The following is a 19013-nucleotide window of genomic DNA, read 5'->3' as shown; positions in this document are numbered from 1 at the left end:
GAAGAAAATACTAATTTAGTACAAATGCATGTACACATGTGCAGGTTTATGAATGAGTTTCAAAGAGGCACAATTCTGACCATGATCATGTATGTGATTATGGTCAGTTTGTAGCACAAGAAATACAAAGACCGGGCTTCAATTCCTCACTACCACATACATAGAAAAATGCTGGCAGTGGTGCTGGGGCTCAAGTGGTAGAGCTCTAGCCTTGAGAAAGCCCAAGGACAGTGTTCAGGCCCTCAGTTCAAGGCCCAGAAGTGGCAACAAAATAAAACCAACCATGTCCCATCAGTTCAGAGAGGGGAACGAAGGCATGGGGCATTCTACCCTCAGGGAACTGAAACTGGAACGTCTTGGGGGATCCCACCACTCGGACACCACTGTACTCCTGGAAAGTCAAAAGTGACAAGTTCCTGAAGAACCAGAAATTCATCTTTCACTCCAGCCAGGGGATCTGAAGTTCCAAGAAGATCATAGCACTCACTCCCCAAGGAATCCACAGGACTCGACACAGAAATAGTAAGGGGAAAGCTGCAGAGGGTCAGGGGAGCAGGTAATTTTCAAAGGAGACTGCCTGAGAAGAAATACCAGGATCGGCAGGTGGGGGTGATGGTGGGGAACAGAGGTGAAGAGGGAACCAGCCCTACCCAGGGCATCACACGCTGGATACAGACATGCAGACCCCGTTCTTCCCAGAATGAGAGTACTTGAGCAGGTCAGGGGACAGGAGTGGGCAACAGAACAAGGAAGACTGGAAAGAAAGTCTGGAAATTGGAAGCAAGAGTTCTGGATGGGGTATCAAGGGCCCTGGGTTCTAATTCTAACTCAGTCGAGTGGATAAATCTCTGCCCTAGGTGCCTCAATTTACCCCATCTGGCATTAATAATAACAACAATAGTAATAGTAATGGGAAGAAGCGCTGACCCTTGCAGAGTCGTCTTTGAGGACAAAGACACGAGGCGGGGAAGAATGAGCTGCAGGTTTGCAGTAAAACCATTGTCCGGGAGGAGGATGGAGCATCCCTGGCCCCCCCACCCCAAGTCACTCACCTGTCTGGCCAGGGGGACCAGCGTGGCCCCTGATCCCAGTGGGGCTGCTGCTCATGGTGCAGAGCCCACAGCCCCACGTAGGACGGGAAAACCAGGGCCACCAGTCCCAGAGCCACCGCCTGCTGAAGCTGCTTCTCCTTCTGCTGCTTCACGGCGGCCGGCCTTGCCTTTTCTTGCTGCAGGGTGGAGCCGGTCCACAACCGTGGGCCGAGGGGCGTCGAGGAAAGTGGAGGCGGCCCAGCCCTGGCTCTGACTCCCAGGCACTTCCAGCTCACTTCTGCTGCTCACTTCCGGGAATTGGACGCTACCACCAACTCGCTGCTGGGGGGGGGGAGAATGCGGAGTCACCGCTGCCAACGCCAATGTTGGGCACCGTGGAGCCAATGTGCTCGAGGTTCCTTCTTCTCCACTTCCTAAGTTATGCTTTCGCCTTCTTGTGGAAGGTTCCAGTTCATCTGGGTGTGACTCGGGGACTCCAACATCCGATCTTCCACCTCCTGCTCGGCGATGGTGCATCCCGCGCCTCCCCAGCTGAGCCCAGGTGAGAAAGTGCCCTCTTTGGGTTGTTGTGAGGAATGGGTGCTCTCTGGGCTCAGGCGAGCCTGGTGCTGCTTTTGTTGGGACAGCTCCCAGGCCCAGAGTTCAAGCCCATGAGTGACACACACACACATACACAAAGTAGTCTCTACTTGACTTTGTTAATGGGGTAGTTAACGCTTAGCCTCTTGCATTTCTTGACTTCTTTGTACAATCCGGGTATTAGGTCTTTAATTATCTACAAGTGCAAAAGGCTCCTGTCAATCTACAGGGTATCTTTTTCTTCATATAGTTTTATTGTAATTATTAGAAGGATTACATTACATTCACCGATAGAAGGTGCTTGGTGTTGATACCCTGTCTCATGTCTTGGTCCCCATTTCCCTCCCCCACCCCCATCCCTTCCCTATCCGACTTCAAATTACCAGGTGAAATACTATCATAATATGAGATAACCAAGGGATAGCAAAAGAGATGAGAGATAACATAGTACATTAAAGACAACCATCACTCATTATATGGCTTTTGTTTCTATATCCTGGAGGTTTCTTCATTTATCATATTCTATATGGCCTTATGTATCTAGGTTTTGTTCTATTGCAAATCTCTGCTAGGAGAGCACATGGTTTCTACTGATTAGGACAAATGAGGGAAACCTTTGAGCCTATGTTCCTTTGAGTCTGGCTTACTTCACTTAATATGATTTTTTCTAAGTCTTTACATTTCCTTACAAATGGGGCAGTGTCATTCTTTCTGACAGCAGCATAGAATTCCATTGTGTATAAATACCAGGTCTTGTTGATCTACTCATCCACTGAGGGGCATCTGGGCTGGTTCCATATCTTTGCTCTGGTAAATGAACATCGTTGTGCTAGTGAACTCTAGACCTGGGTGCTATCCCTGAGCTCGTCAGCTTAAGGCTAGTGCTCTCCCAATTTGAGCCATAGCACCACTTCTGGTATTTTAGTGGTTAATAAGAGATAAAGAGTCTCATGGACTTTGCCCAGGCTGGCTTTGAACTATGATCCTCTGATCTCAGGCTCCTGAGTAGCTAGGATTCCAGAGATGAGTCTTCAGCACGTGGCAGAAAATATTCTTGTGATGTACAAAAACCCACAACTAATATGGAAACCTTGTTTTAAAATGATTCCTATTGTGTTTCCCAACACAATCTAACTGAAGTCTACAGAGTACAAGAAAACACACATAGCCATTTAATTTTTTTACTTTTTTATTATAATTAATGGGTTACATTATATTCACCAGAGAGAATATAATACTTCACAAGCCTTGATATCCCTACTTAATTTTTGTTTTTTAACTTTTATAAATCTACATTTTGGGTCTCTCTCTCTCTCTCTCTCTCTCTCTCTCTCTCTCTCTCTCTCTGTTTTGCGGATGTGGGACTTGAATTTTGAGCCTGGGCAATGTCCCTGGGCTCTTCAGCTCAAGGCTACAACCACAGTGCCATTTCTGGTTTTCTGGTGCTTATTAGAAGTAACAGTTTCATGGAGTTTAGTGCCTGGGCTGGCTTTGAACTGTGATCTCTGTGATCCTCTGATCTAAGCCTTCTGAGATCACCTCCAGCTTTTTATTGTATATGTGATACAGAGAAATTGAACCCAGGGCTTTGTGCAAGCTTGGCAAGCAAACTACCACTAGCCCACACTCCAGCCTTGAATAGGACTTTCTTTTTTTTGTCAGCCATGGGGCTTGAGCTCAGGGCTTGAGCACCATCCTTGGACTTTGTTAAGGCTAGAGCTCTACCACTTGAGCCTCAGCACCACTTCCGGCTTTTTTCTATGTATGTGGTACTGAGGAATCGATCCCGGGTCTTCATGCATGCTAGGCAAGCACTTTAACCACTAGGACAAACTCCCGGCCCTGTCCTAGGGCTTTCTAAAGGATAGCACTCTACCACTTGAGCCGGCAAACTCCTGGCCCAAACAGGCCACTCTTGAGGCTAGAATTACGGAGATGTGCCATGATACTGGCATGTGTTTATCCATCTATGTAAATATCATTTCTTCTGTTGATGGTTTTGCTTCTCAGTGTACATATTTCCTACATATTTTGTCAAAAATTTCCTTCCCACTGGGGCTGTGAGTTTAGCCTAGTGGAAGAGTTCTTGCCTACCATGAACGCAGACCCCTGTTCGATTCCTCAGTACAATATACATAGAAAAGCCAAAAGTGGTGCTGTGGCACATGTGATAGAGCTTTAGACTTAAGAAAAGACAAAAACAAAAACAAGGACTGTGCTCAGGACTGGCAAAAAAAAATTCTCCCCAATGTATACTTTTAAAAGTTTTATACTTTTTTGCTTTTTGTTGTCAAGGTGATATACAAAGAGATTGCTGTTATATATGTAATGAGTACATTTCTTGTAAACACTGTTACCCCCTCCCTCCTTTTCTCCCTTTCCCTTGCCCCCAAAACCCCTCCCCCAAGTCATAACGTTCATTTATAACAAATATATTTGTATTTTAATTATTGAAAACAATAGTTTGAAACGTGTTGAAATAAATGATATAGGCTGATATCATTTATCAAAATGGATTATTTGACTCTAAAATAAACATTCTAGGTAACTTTTCTCATAAAATTGTACTAATGGTATAATACTAATAAAAATAAAAAGTAAAGAAATTTTAGTTATTAATTTCTTAAGTTTTACCTTTACCATTATATTATACTAAGCATATGCTTTATGGTATTCATGAAGACAGCATGAAATGTGATTATGTAAAAAAATTAAATGAGTAAAAAATAGTAAGGTTTGAAGCCAGGAGTTTGGCTTTGTGGCACAAACCCTGAACTGGCAAAAAAGAAGTAGGGTTAGATAAATTAGATCTATTTCAAAATATGCAGAAAATGGTATGAATTCTTATTTGGCTAGTCCCGGGGCTTGAACTGAGGAACCAGGAATTGTCCTTGTCCACTTTTTGTTCAAGGCTGGTGCTCTGACACTTGAGCCACAGTGGCTCATCTGGCTTTTTCTGTGTATGCAGTGCTGAGGAATTGACTCAAGGGCTTCTTGTATAGTAGGCAAGCACTCTACGACTAGGCCACACTCAAGGCCAAAGTAGATTTTTGATGCTACTGTGGAGTTTTAATTTTCTTAGATATTTGTACAAAGAACAATGGATACATAAACAGACTTGAACTCACATAACAGAGTCCCACATATTACTTCAGTTACTCTGGCATTTCTCCCAATTGACAGGCATCTGCTCTGTCCTTAAGCTTTGGTAGCCAACCTGTCTCTCCAAGGAGGACCGGCCTTGATTCCCTGCAATTCCATGCATTTCATAGTTCCCTGTATATCCAGTAAGGTTATCTTGTACAGGTCCAGGCCAGTTGGTTTTTTTTATTGTGTAAACTCTTGTAAAAGGTCTAATATTTTATTTTTTTAAATATTTTTATTGTGCTTAATAGAAGGGTTACATTATATTCACCAGAAGAAGGTGCGTAATTTTACAAACATTGATACCCTTTCTAATGACATAGTCCCCATTTCCCTCCCACCCTCCCACCCGTCTGGATTTTACCACACCCATGACCCATGTGTCTGGGGCATCAGATTGTAGGTTGAAAGTAAAACATAGTATAATAAGGACTGACGAACTGTACACCATAATATTAACAATGAGCATTTAATAGTTAGAAAAGGAAATACAATGAACACTTGACAACAATCATGAGAGCAAGATAAAGAGATATCTTTTTAGGAAGGGGACAGGGAAGCTCTAAATCCAGACTGGCCTCCAAGTTGCCTTCAGGCAGTAATTCTACCTCAGAGTCTTCAGAAGTGTCTCCCTCCTCAAGAGAAACAGAATGTCCTTCCTGAGTTAAGAGGGGGATGGATTCTAGGTTGTCGACTGGAGATTGGTTCTCCTGTGGTGAGACAGATGGGTCTGGATATTCTGTGAGGATCAATTCATTTTCCTCCAGTGAATCTAGCATTGAGACTGCACTTGCTCCTTCCCCCACACATAAGCTGGGGACATTTTCCATGAGCCCAGCATGTGGCTCTTTAGCCTGCACAGTAAGTGGAGTGTCGCTCTGACTCACGTGGACTGACTCTGGGTAGACTGTGAATTCTGGCTGCTCTTTCTCTTCCGCCAAAGTATCTGTGGGTTCAACTGTGTCACACATGGCGTTCAGAGCACAAGGTATATCCACCACAGGACTCCAAATCTGTTTGGTGTTTTCTACAGAAGGCCCATGCTTTCTGGAGTGCAGTGATGATTCTCCATGTCCATCAGTCACCAGCTCCACTGGTGGGTTTTTCATCTGGAGTTCAGGAGAAGCTCTTCTACGGTGACCCAAACCTAAGAATGGAAATAGGTACAGGATTCTTAGAGTGGACTCTGCAAGTGGAAGTGTCACTCAACTTCCATGAGGCTCTAATGGAGGAAGCTGTAGAATTGGAGTTTGGACTGAACAGTGAGGAGATGTAGGGTTTTTCTAATGAGTGCTTATGCCCGAGTCCTTTCAAACAGAGAACTGACATTACCTGGCCAACACCACCCATAAAGGGCATTTTGCCAAGCTGGGTACAAGTAAGGGCCCACCAGTACCTAGACCAGCTGGGCTTCCTACTCACAGGCTCTGAGGCGCCCACACCAGGACTTCTTTTTCTTGGTCTTACTGGTCGCGCATTCCTCCAGCTGGTCAAAAAGGATGTGTAAGCGGAAGAGCAGCTCCGAGGCCGGCATGTGGAGCCTCATGTAGAGCTTGAGTCGTGTCAGGGTGTGGCAGTTCTTGACCTCATAGAAATCACTGGGGTAGAAGTCCATCCACATCGTGAACATGGAACACACGATGCTGCGGGCACATTGGGGAGAAGGAAAGTGAGCCCCTTCTCTCTCCATCCTGAGTCTTCTACCAAAGCCCCTTTCTTGCAGGACTCTAATGCTGTGGCTATCCTGCAGAGATGTGCACTTGTGTGCTGGCAGGAGGAAAGAGACACCCGAGAACAGGATGACTTTTACACGCTGTTTCCAGAAGCTTCTGAGAGACAGTCCTCCAAAATGCTCACTGTCATAGGCAAGGAGAAGGTTGTTTCCCCACAGGATCTGACTTTCTGCACACAGCCCTAGCTGTAATTCATGAGTGTCCACACTCACAATCACACCCACAACTCTGTTATGTATTTTTTTTGGCAGTCTTGGGACTTGAACTTACGGCACTGACCAGTGTCCTTGGGCTTTTTCCTCAAAGCTAGCACTCTGCCACTTGAGGCACAGCACTACTTCCAGCTTTTTATTTTTTTCTATGGATGTGCTACCTAGCAATCGAAACTGGGCCTTGGTGCATGCTAGGCAAGCACTCTACCACTAGGCCAAACCTTGGGGGCCCTCAAACTGTGTTATCTAACATCCACTTAAGTCCCAACCTCAAGACCTGATAGAAATCATAAGTGATGTGCAAACAAGAAACTTGTGCTTTGATTAGATGCCTCAAAAATACCCAATATTTTTAGGCAGGCTTGCTGGCTCATGACTGCAAGTCTAACTACTCAAGAGTTTGAGATCTGAGGAAGGAGGGTCACAGCTAGCTTAGGCACAAAAGACTGTGGGAACTTTATCTCCAATTATCCACCAGAAAATCCTGAATTAATGCTATGGTTCAAGGGATAGAGTGATAGCTTTGAGATGAAGAGCTCATTGACACCACCCAGGCCCAGAGTTTAAGTCTCATGACCAATAAAAAAATTATACCCAGTTTTACATGACAAATCTTTTATTTCTGTGTAAGTCCACTTACTTCTTTACTTGCTCATCTTCCTCCCAACTACGGTGGATGGATCTGTAGCGATGGAAGGAGAGAAGGAAGTCAACTCTATGGTTTTCCAATATGGAGCGAACATGACAAGTACAGGGCTAGCTAAATCCCAGGCAGGAATATAAAACTACCCAAGTGACGTATGTCTATACAGTTCCATGAAAATTCTGCTAAGAGGCCTCTATGCATCTGTCCAAAGTGCACCTCTAAATAAGTAAATGCTCTAATTAAATAAATGCTCTAAATAAAGAAGTCAATGCTCATGCCTCTAATCTTAGCCACTCAGTAGGCTGAGATCTGAGGATCACAGTTGGAAGTCACTCTAGTGAGTAAAAGTCTAGAAGCACTTGTCTTCAATTAAGCAGCAAAAAGCCAGAACTTGACCTATAACTCAAATGGTACAGTGCTGATTTTTGAACACCAAAGGGATGACACTCAGGGCCTGAGTTCAAGTGGCAGGACTGGACTACACACCAACATGTAAGTGCTTTGAGGTTCTAACAGGCAAAGCTAACATAATCCCTACCTGATGACTCAGAAGTGATTCAGCCCCCAGCCTTTCCTCTGTCTCCAGTACTTCACAGGCCTCGGCCATTGCTACTGAAACCTTATTTCCTACTGGAAAATGGGATTTCATAGGACCTCACTGAGGTGGGGGCTGCAACTGGGTGCCACTCACTCATGCCTGTCATCTATCTTGTCAGTAAGCACACTGCTGAGACTCCAGTAGCTTGTGAGGGAAATGAAATGGCATGGTGGCCCAGTCTTAATAAAGTAGTCAGCTTGTGCACTTGTATCATGCTAAGCTCCCCTGTGAACACCCCAGTGAATCAAACAGGCTCAGAGAAGGGCCACGTATTCCAAGGCTGGTCCAGGAGGGGCTGAGCAAGCCTGGGTTTGGAGGGGGAACACTCACTTTTTCAAGAGAATATCCAGCAACTGCTCCATTGTCCCCCACTGTCTGAAATTGTGCAGGAAATTTCCCACATAAAAGAGATCACCTTTCTTGTAGGCAGGGATCAGCGTTATCAGCAGCGTCTCCAACAGGCCTTCTTCCAGGATCCATACGTTACAAGGCTCATTCAGAGTCTGAGCTGACTCATGGTCACACTATGGTGGCAAAAACAATGGATCATTCAAACAGAAATGGGAGCACACTTCACACTGAGGAATTGGGAGAGAGTAGATTGAAAATGACACAAACTGTCATCTCAGTATAGACACTTGAAAGCACACAAGGTTGTAGTGTGTGGGGAGGATGGTGGGGTCAAATGGGTTTCCTCTCAGGAATATACCTCATCTGAGTTGCCCTGGATTTTCCTGGCTTTCTTCCTAGAGAAAGACCTGATATACTGGATTTGTAGCTTGGCACTGATCCAGCATCTACATCTTCTAGCGAGGCATCCATATCTCTCATGCCTGAGACTCGAGTCTCCTGACCTTTGGCAACAGCACAGCAACATCTTTCTAGTTCCTGAGCCACAGGCCAAGGGAGCTGGCTTGAGCTGGTTGTCAGTTACTGTGGCTTGGTTACCAGGGTTCCATATTCTGTTCCATTGTGAGGAAGGTAGGGTCACCTTTCAGGGCCCAATGACTAAAGCTCCTTGCTCACAGAAGACCTCCCCAAAGACATACTGGAGGCTGAATCTTCCCTCCCACCTCACAAGATACATGTGGATGTAGTAAACAGCATGCCTTGTTTGTAAAATCCCAACGTCTTTAACTAAGCCTAGGTACTAGCCTGGTCTCAGGCTCAAGGAGCCTTTGTTAGGTAAGATCCAACCTTAACTGTCACTATTCCCCTCATCCTGCACAAGCCATTTTGCTTCACAGTGCCTTCTCAGCATTTTGCCTCTGGCACATTTTTTTTTTTTTTTGCCAGTCCTAGGCTTGAGCTCAGGGCCTGAGCACTGTCCTTGGATTTTCTCAAGGCTAGAGCTCTACCACTTGAGCCTCAGCACCACTTCCGGCTTTTTTTTTTCCATGTATGTGGTCCCGAGGAATGGAACCCGGGTCTTCATGCATGCTAGGCAAGCACTTTAACCACTAGGCCAAACTCCCGGCCCTGTCCTAGGGCCTTCTAAAGGATAGCTATTCATACACAGCATTTGCCTCTGTAGTCTTCACTCTGCATCTTGTGACCTATTCCTTTCCCTCAACATAGACAAGAAAAACAGATTTCATAACTTGCTATGCTTTTGTCCAATCTCTGGATATTAATTCAAGATACAATATTGCCTGAGATATTGTGTGTGCATGTGTGTGTATGTGTGCCAGTGTGTGCATGCACAGGTGTGTATAGGATTTAGGGCTTACTTCAGGGCCTATGTGATAACCCTGAGCATCTTTTCGTCAAAGGTATTGGTCTTTCACTTCTAGCTCATTGTAGCTAATTGGAGTTGAGAGAGTCACAGAATTTCTTGCCCTGTGCATTGGAACTGAATTCTCATATGCCCAGTGCTGGGTTCTCATACTGTTAATTGTAGCTATAGAGTAGGCTGAGATCTGAGGATCCTGGTTAGAAGCCAGCCCTGGAAAAAAAGTCACTGATAGAGATCTTTATCTTAAGCACAAAAAAAAGCCAAAAGTGGAACTGTGATTCAGTTCTTCTTGTACCAGTCATGAGAAAAAAATAGTAATTGGCAGCACCTGGTCCTTGAGAGGAATCCTTAGTACTGGATTAGAAAAAGAAAATAATGAAAAAATTAAAACTTGCTGGGGAATTTATAAGGATAAAGGTGCCTGTGAATTATCTTGTCCTTTCAGATTCCCCCAACAGCTTATGTCTATCTACATTTTGTCAAAGTTTTGTAAAGATATTTACACATATTCTATCTTAAACAGAGATACCCATCCACAGAAACACACACAAACTCACATGAACTATACTACCAACCCATATGTGTCTGGCTATGTATGCATGTATAGCCACATGTATTAATCTGTCTCTCTATACAAATATATAAATGCATAAAGAATATGTATTTAGATAAACAGATAGGATACGTAGATAGATATGTCTCAGGGATTTCGAGATTCTGTGTAAGACTTCTGAGTGCAACTTACCATTCTATTGTTTGTCAAGTTAGAGTCCCTCTATCTTTTGGCCACCTCCTTGTCATTTGCAACTTTTTTTTTCCAGCCCTGCGGTTTGAACGTTGGGCCTGGGTGCTGTCACTTAGCTTCTTTCACTCAAGGCAAGTGCTCTATCACTTGAGGCACAGCACCCATTCCAGATGTTTTTCAGTAGTTCATTGCAGATAAGTGTCTCATGGAGTTTCTGTCCTAGGCTGGCTTTGAACTGTGATCCTAGGGTCTCAGACTGCTGAGTAGCTAGGATGACAGGCGTGAGCTACCAGCACCTGGTTTCTTTGCTTCTTTTACCCTTCTTTTTTTGGCCCTACCAGTCATGGTATCTACATTCCTATGTTTTCTCCACCTGCCCACATCCAGGGGTCTGACAGATGCTTATTCATGTCCACTTATTCATGTCCTCCTCTGTCTTGGCTGACAGTTAAGAAATGCACTCACTTGTCTGGATGCCAAACACAAATCCACGAGACTGTTTCTCAGTCTGGAAGGTCCCATCAGATTTCTATCCCCACTGAGCGTAATATACTATGTTATCTCTCATCTCTTTTGCTATCCCTTGGATATCTCATATTGTTACAGTGTTTCCCCTTGTTATCTGATATATTGTGTATATATATGCATATTTAGTTATTTGAAACAGGATAGGGAAGGGGGAAAACAAGATGATGGATAGGGATGGGGGGAGGAAAATGGGGACCAAGACATGAGAAAGGGTATCAACCTTTGGGAGGTAATGCACCTTCTGTCTGGTGAATATTATAGAACCCTTCTATTAATTACAGTAAAAATATATGAAAAAAAAAGAAACCAGACTATGCCCCCATGGAATCCTCAGATGAGGATGATGAAGTTCAGTTCATTAAGAAAGCCAAAGAACACGAAGCAGAGTCAGAGCAACAGGAGGAGTCATATCTGTGTTGCTTACAAAACTATCAGAGAAGAAGTGGAAGAGACAGGCTCCAAATGCAAAAGCAAAGGGAACCTGAAGTGTCAGGAGAATGTAGAAGGAGATGCGTGGTGGATTGAACAAGTGAGCAGTCAAGAAGAGGAAATAGAAATGCATGATTCTTTTGTGCAATTGCTCGGTATCTTTCAGTATGTTAGCTTAACGTCTTATCATCCATAACCATCCACGAGACTGTCCTCATGACAAAGAAACATGCAATCTGGCTTTGTATATGCAGTCATTGCAGAATGAGAACATGGAACATAATACTGTACTTCAAATACCTACCCCATTTCTCCCTGTATCTAGTTGTCTCTCTCATCCCTTGGATTTTTTTTTAGCCAGACCTGGAGCTTGAACTTAGGGCCTGAGTCTGTCCTTGGACTTTCTCATGGCCAGAACTCTACCACTTGAGCCACCGCTCCACTTCCAGCTTTTTCTATGTATGTGGCACTGAGTACTCAAATCTGGGTCTTTGTGCATGCTAGGAAAACACTCCACTAGTAGGTTAAACATCCAGTTCACATCCATTGGATTTCCACAATCATCTTCTAACTAGCTGCTGTTCCTCATCTTTTCCATGTTTCTAATTTTTATTGGGGAGGGAGGAGGGGGGTCATGGGACTTGATTTTGGCCTGGGCCCTGTCACTGAGGATTTCAGCTCAAGGCTATCACCCTAACCTAGGCCTGGGGGTTGTCCCTGAGGTCTTCAGCTCAAGGAACAACCCTTCATCCAAGCCCCACTTCCCATTTTCTAGAGGTTAACTGGGGATAAGATTTTCAGGTCCTTTTGTGCCTGGGCTGGCTTTGAGCCTTGATCCTCATCTCAGCCTGCTGAGTTGCCACCACGCCCAGCCATGCTTTTAATTTTTTCACTACTGTAAGTTTAACAAATCTATCTCTTAGTTGTTTTGTGGTACAAAATTCTGAAGGGACCTAGTTAAAAGAATAATTATTGGTGGTAGAAAGATATTCATCCTCTTGTTAACTTCACATCCATAACAGTGAGAAAACACAGGTCCTTCACTTTATGAATACTGGTGTTTTATTAAAACTTTCAGCAGAACAAAAGAACAGGCTAAGTGTCACTAAATCACAAGTGACTCACCATCAGTGAGTGTTTAAATATAAAGGAAGCACTGAAGTCATTTTGGACTTACTCATCCAAAACCAAATACTTAAGACTCTTGTCTTTACCCACCAAAGAAACCAGGAGTAAAGCTGGGGCTCAAGTGGGAATCATTAGCATTGAGCAAAGATGCTAAAGGAGTGCTTCTGCTGCAACTTCAAGCTAAACGACTTGTGTACACAGACATAGAGATACAAACACCCCCCCACACACAATATATCCCCAAAAGTGTGTACTTACATGTTTTCTGAATGTTTCATAAATAACTTGAAGCAAAAGGTGATGAGAAACATTTTCCTATTGTGCAAATTTTTCAATAAACAAGGAGTAGTATCTTCCACCCTACCTTCCATTCAAAAATTGAATTTGAAATAGTAAGTCATTTGGTTTTTAATGCATGGACCATACACAGCAGACTTTAAGGGAGCAGTGGAGAAATTGATGCTCTCAGGTCCTTGGTGCAAATTATGATGGTCTTTCCCCATCCATCACCACTAGGCCAACTACCACTAGGCCAAACTCCCGGCCCGTCATTAAGGGTTTTTATCTTGTGTTGGTTCTGTGACAGAAGCTGAGTTTTCTTCAAAGACTAAAAAGTCTTTCCCATTTATTGCATTGCTAAGGCTTCTCATGTGTGTGAACTCTCTTATGCTTCCTGAGGGGTGAATACTGCGTGAAGGACTTCCCACTTTGGTTACATTCATAAGGTTCCTCATATGTGTGAATTCTGTTATGCCTCCCGAGATGCGACTTCCACCTGAAGGTCTTACCACATTTGTTGCAATCATAAGGTTTCTCTCCAGTATGTGCACTCTGATGCAAATTGAGGGAAGACTTCCATCTGAAAGACTTTCCACATTGGTTACATTCATAAGGTTTCTCTCCTGTGTGAATTCTTGTATGCATGCCGAGGTTGGACTTCCATCCGAAGGACTTCCCACATCTGTTACACACGTAAGGTTTCTCTCCTGTGTGTGTTTTCTGATGAACATGGAGTTTTGCCTTCCGGATGAAAGACTTCCCACATTTGTTACATTCATAATGTTTCTCTCCTGTGTGTGTTCTCTGATGCAAACTCAGGGAAGACTTTTGTCTGAAAGATTTTCCACATTGGTTACATTCATAAGGTTTCCCTCCTATGTGTGTTCTCTGATGCAAACTCAGGGAAGACTTCTGTCTGAAAGATTTTCCACATTTGTTACATTCATAAGGTTTCTCTCCTGTGTGTGTTCTACGATGCAAATTCAGGTAATACTTCAGTCTGAAAGATTTTGTACATTGGTTACATTCATAAGGTTTCTCTCCTGTGTGTGTTCTCTGATGCAAATTCAGGGAAGACTTCTGTCTGAAAGATTTTACACATTGGTTACATTCATAAGGTTTCTCTTCTGTGTGAGTTGTCATATGTCTGTTGAGGACTGACTTCCATGTGAAGGACTTTCCACATTTGTTACATTCATAAGGTTTCTCTCTTGTGTATGTTCTCTGGTGCAAAGTGAGGTATGACTTCAGTCTGAAAGACTTCCCACATTTATTACATTCATAAGATTTCTCTTCTGTGTGAGTTCTCTGATGCCTGCTGAGAGTTGACTTCTGGGTAGAAATTTTCTTATGTTCCTCATATTTGTAAGGATTCTCTTCTGTTGGAGATTGAGGTTAGAACATCAGGTCTGACTTCTCAGAAATTAAATTTTCACACTTGATATACTTATCAGATATCTCAGGATATTTGCTCTGAGGTACTATAAGGCGTATTTCATTCCTGAAAGATTTGTCACATTCACTACATGTACGAGGAGTCTCTCCTCTCTATATTTTCAACTGTGTAGTGATGGTCGGTGTTAAGTAGAATATTTTTCGACACACAGTACATTCAGCATTTTTCCTCCCTCCCTGGAGAATTTCTTGGGCAGGGAGAACAGAATTATGGTATTGCAGCTCTTTTGGACTGTCACAATTTTGACTAAAAGGCTCTGAATATCTGAGGGATTGTTCAACAACAGGAGACATGCGAGACCTATATGCAGCATGCATCTCCTCACGCTCAGGAGAGAGAAGAGTGTTGTGACACTTAATGAACTCCTCAGTCCTCATCCCCAAGGTGTTCCCATTATTACTAATCAGCTCTGGCTTATGTGTGGAGCTCAAATTAAAAGTTGTTGCTAATCTCATGTTTTCCTCTGCTTCGATACTCCTTGCAACTGCTACTTCACAAAGACATTCCTGTGGCCTTTCCTGGCAGGTCTTAAACACATTTTCCATTACTTGGATATCTAAAATGAGTCATAGAAAAAAAGACACAAACCTACATGAGATCCAAATACTCCTTAATGTAAAGGTAAGGACTTTACTTTCCCATCCTAAGTCTTAGATATTTTAAAATATAGAAGTGGAAATTTATTTGTGAGAAATACATGCATTTCTCCCCAACTTATTAAGAAAATGATATTTTACAATGACAATAATATTTTTCTGTGTTTTAGTTTTCTTTTTTTTTTGCCAGTCCTAGGCTTGAGCTTAGGTCCTGAGCACTGTCCTTGGACTTTCTCAAGGCTAGAGCTCTACCACTTGAGCCTCAGAACCACTTCTGGCTTTTTTCTATGTATGTGGTACCGAGGAATCGAACCCGGGTCTTCATGCATGCTAGGCAAGCACTTTAACCACTAGGCCAAACTCCCGGCCCTAGTTTTCTTTTTATATCACAGGAAATATTTATTCAAATTATCCAACTATGTATTGCTACAGTTTTAAGCTGAGCACTGCCTACAGTATACCTGCAGCTGTTTTTTTTCAAATACTGTTTTGTTTATACATTGGGGAATAGCTGCCTTTTATTTTTGAGAAATAATTTACATATTGTGCTGCTTTGCTTCTCTTTTAAACTTTTTTTTTGTGTGGTTCATAGGCCTGGGCCCTGTCCCTGAACTCTTCTGTGGAAGGCTACAGCCCCTATCCTTGAGCTACTGCCCCACTTCCTGTTTTCTTGAGGTTAACTGGAGATAAGAGTCTCAGGTCCTTTTGTGCCCAGGCGGGCTTTGAACCTTGATCCTCAGATCCTGAGTAGCAGCTAGGATTACCTTACCCAGCTTCAATGCTGCTTTGCTTCTTAACCATTAAGTGAGGAACAAGAATATTTTCTAGATTCAGAGACCACAAGAGTGGTTTATATGCCTGTTTGCCTTTGATCTACGCAAGAATGGTTCTTGAGAGTAAGGACTTACACCCACATCCCTTCAGTTATAACTTATCACTAAAGTCTCAATTTAGGTATTTGGGAGTTTTGAAATTTGTTTCTTTCCATTTGAAGTCTCATCAAAATTCCTTTTCTGACACTCCTGTCCCTCAGAACCATGGAACACCAGAAATACTCCAGCTCATTGGCTAGTTAATTTCTTCTCTAGACTAAAACTTTGTTGTTGTTTTTTTCTTCCATCCAGTACTATGATTGACCTTAGGACCTGACCACTGTCTTTGGGTTTTCTCAAGACTAGAACCCTATCAATTAAGTCACTACTTCTGGCTTTTTCTATGTATGTGGTACTGAGGAATAGAACCCTGTCTTTGTCCATCTAGGCAATCAAGGTTTGGTTCTCAATCCCAGTCTTGCTTACCAGCAAAAAGCTATTATCCTTACCAGAGAATAAAGCTCTGACGTATTCCTTGTTTCCTCATACCTTTATAGTCTTAGTTTCAAAGAAAATGAAATCTCATTTCTACATTTCTTTCTTTCTTTCTTTTTTTTTTATCAGACATGGGACTTGAACTCTGGACCTGGGTGTTGTCCCTGAGCTCTTCAGCTCAGGGGTACTGCCCTACCTCTTGAGCCACAGCCCCTCTTGCCATTTTCTAGTGGTTCATTGGAGAGAAGACTCTAAGGTCCTGTTGTGATCGGTCTGGCTTTGAACCTTGATCCTCAGATCTCAGCCTCCTAAGTAGCTAGGATTACAGGCATGAGCCACCAGCTCCCAGCTTTCTCATTTAATTTTGTTTCACAGTGATTTCCACAGAGAAATCTACCTTTAATTCTACTGCCACATAGAATTCATTATATCACCATATGATTTTTAGGGCCGGGAGTTTGGCCTAGCATGCACAAAGACCTGGTTCAGTTCCTTGGAACCACATACAAAGAAAAAAACCCAGAAGTGGTGCTATGGCTCAAGTGGTAAAGAGCTAGCCTTGAGAAAACCCAAGAGCATGCTTCAGGCCCTGAGCCCAAGCCTAGGACTGGCAAAAAAAAAAAGATCCTTGATTCATTCACAAAGAATCCCCTAGGTTCCACACACAGGACTTAGAACATTATTGCTCAGTACATCACAACATGAATTTACCAAGTGGGCTCAGGCTCCAACATCAATATGCAGATGCATTAACTCACCTGTGATATTCTTGTCAGAGGAATTTCCTATCCATGGTTCTGCACCTTGCTCTAGCTTGACAATCAAAACAGGTTTGGGAACACAGGGCCCTGTATATTAGAAATAGTGGACAATTATTGAATATGCTGGGTCATCATTGCTGTAAGATCTCAGACATCCCGCTCACAAGGTAGCTATTCAATCTTTTTTTCTCATTTCTCACTGGCTCCATGGTTGACTTTTCCCCAGCTCTGGATTCATTTTGTATGGCATAAACTTAGCTCTTTTGCTCAAGGCTAGAAATCTACCAGTTTGAGTCCCAGCTCCATTGACATGCATGCGTCTTCATGCATGCTAGGCAAGCACTCAACCACAAGGCCAAACTCTCGGCCCTCCACTAACATTTTTTGAGGGGTTAATTGGAGTTAGAGAGTTTCATGGGAACTTTTCTGCCATTGCTGGCTTCAAATTAGAATTCTCAGATTTCTTCCTCCTGAGTGTCTTAGATTACAGGCATGAAATAAAGCACCTAGTGCCAGTTTCCATTATAAACTCACTGTTTAGTTACTTGTAGATCATATTTCCAATAATGATATATATTCTATTCTAGACTGTTTATCCACTTACAATTTCTGTGTAAGTTTGGAATGTTGTCTCCATTAGTGGGAACATAATTTAGAACTTTTGTCAAAGTGCTGATTAGGTATCCTGAAGAATGAGAACAAAAGTACCTTAGGTTTTCTTTAGAAAGAAATGATACTTCTCAAGGCCTGGAATCTTACATTTAAATAGCATTGAAAGTTTGATAAATATTCATGTATCTATAAAATAACAAGTCACTTGACCTTGCAAGTTAACTTGACTTTTGCTCACCTAATGACACCAGGTTGCTGTAGGTCTCCAGCATTACATCTCTGTACAGGGTCCTCTGAGCATTGTCCAGATCCTGCCACTCCTCCCAGCTGAAATCCACAGCTACATCATCAAATGACACCAGCTTCTGTAATGGCACATGTCCATCAAGTCATTATCCCTGAGTTATAAGCACACCATGTCTGGAATTTTATTCTTCTACATGAATGCTTTAGACTTACATAAAATATTGACCTGAATTGCTTAGGGATGGTACCTAGACCCAGAGTTCTTGGGCATTCCTCAAGGCAGGCACTCTACCACATGAGCCAGAGCACCTCTTCTGGCTTTTTCTTTTTCTGTTTTTGTGGGTCCTGGGGATTGAACTCTGGGCCTGGGCACTGTCCCTGAGCTCTTCAACTCAAGGCTACTGCTCTATCCCTTGAGCCACAGAGCCACTTCCCATTTTCTGTTGATTGATTGGAGATAAGAGCCTCACAGTTTTTAGTGCCCAGGCTGGCTTTGAACCGTGATTCTCAGATCTCAGCCTCCTGAGTAGCTAGGATTACAAGTGTGAGCCACTGCGCTTGGCAATTCGGGCTTTCTCTGTGTATGTGGTCCTGAGGAATTGAACCTGGGTCTGCACGCATACTAGGCAAGCACTGTACCACTAGGCCACACTCATGGCCCTGCTGTTGGTCTTTAAGGCTAGGTAAGGTGAAGTTCACATCTGGACTTTCTCTGGGCTCTAGTTTACAGACTCAAAGAAATAAGTGAACAAGTGTCTCTCCCAAACTCTTTTGTGGCTCTGATTGTAGTATTAATATAGATGCTTTATGTTTTTTTTTAGCCAGTCCTGGGCTTGAGCTCAGGGCCTAAGCCCTGTCCTTGGACTTTCTCAAGGGTAGAGCTCTACCACTTGAGCCTTAGCACCACTTCCGGCTTTTTTCTATGTATGTGGTACCAAGGAATCGAACCCGGGTCTTCATGCATGCTAGGCAAGCACTTTAACCACTAGGCCAAACTCCCGGCCCCTAGATGCTTTATGTTTTACATGTATCCATGGTAACCTTCCCTGTGTGAACTGGAGCAAATATACTTGCTTGTGTACTCAAGTGCCAGTAAGTCTGGGGAGCCCTGGCCACCCCACCCCATGTCCCTGTGTCTCTATCTGCTTATGTCTTTGTATTTTCCTAATTTTCTTTGGCACTGCAATCTTGTTGAATTGTCTAGGGTTACATTTAAAACAATTTTCC

The 19013-nt window shown here is 43.2% G+C and overlaps 1 protein-coding gene and 1 pseudogene across 2 annotated transcripts; both read right to left on the bottom strand.

The window, feature by feature from the left end:
• Positions 1-5184: 5184 nt before the first annotated feature.
• On the bottom strand, positions 5185-8424 carry LOC150044745 (uncharacterized). Of its 2 annotated transcripts, none has more exons than XM_090320970.1 (4): positions 8295-8424; positions 7361-7402; positions 6243-6418; positions 5185-5922 (listed from the first exon to the last, which is right to left on the bottom strand). In XM_090320970.1, exons 1-4 carry the CDS (start codon positions 8324-8326, stop codon positions 5252-5254), a joined length of 921 nt encoding a protein of 306 aa, XP_090177096.1. In that variant the 5' UTR covers positions 8327-8424; the 3' UTR covers positions 5185-5251. The 2 variants fall into 2 exon arrangements, with proteins under 2 accessions (XP_090177096.1, XP_090177095.1); XM_090320969.1 differs by having other exon boundaries at positions 5187-5922; positions 6198-6418.
• A 4705-nt stretch (positions 8425-13129) lies between these two features.
• On the bottom strand, positions 13130-16219 carry LOC150044744 (uncharacterized; annotated as a pseudogene).
• Positions 16220-19013: the final 2794 nt, after the last annotated feature.

The sequence above is a fragment of the Megascapheus bottae genome, chromosome 29, assembly GCF_031878675.1.
Source record: "Megascapheus bottae isolate mThoBot1 chromosome 29, mThoBot2.hap1, whole genome shotgun sequence".
Taxonomy (NCBI): Eukaryota; Metazoa; Chordata; class Mammalia; order Rodentia; family Geomyidae; genus Megascapheus; species Megascapheus bottae.
This window is presented reverse-complemented; position numbering and strand designations above follow the sequence as displayed.

What these genes read in the sequence shown, in the direction of transcription:
- LOC150044745 (XM_090320969.1), bottom strand. Translation starts at nt 8,326, where the DNA reads ATGGAGCAGTTGCTGGATATTCTCTTGAAAAA. An exon ending in CTGGATATTCTCTTGAAAAA is followed by an intron (nt 7,403 to 8,294) that starts GTGAGTGTTCCC and finishes CCATCGCTACAG; the next exon opens with ATCCATCCACCGTAGTTGGG. An exon ending in GTGTGGGCGCCTCAGAGCCT is followed by an intron (nt 5,923 to 6,197) that starts GTGAGTAGGAAG and finishes TTCCATTCTTAG; the next exon opens with GTTTGGGTCACCGTAGAAGA.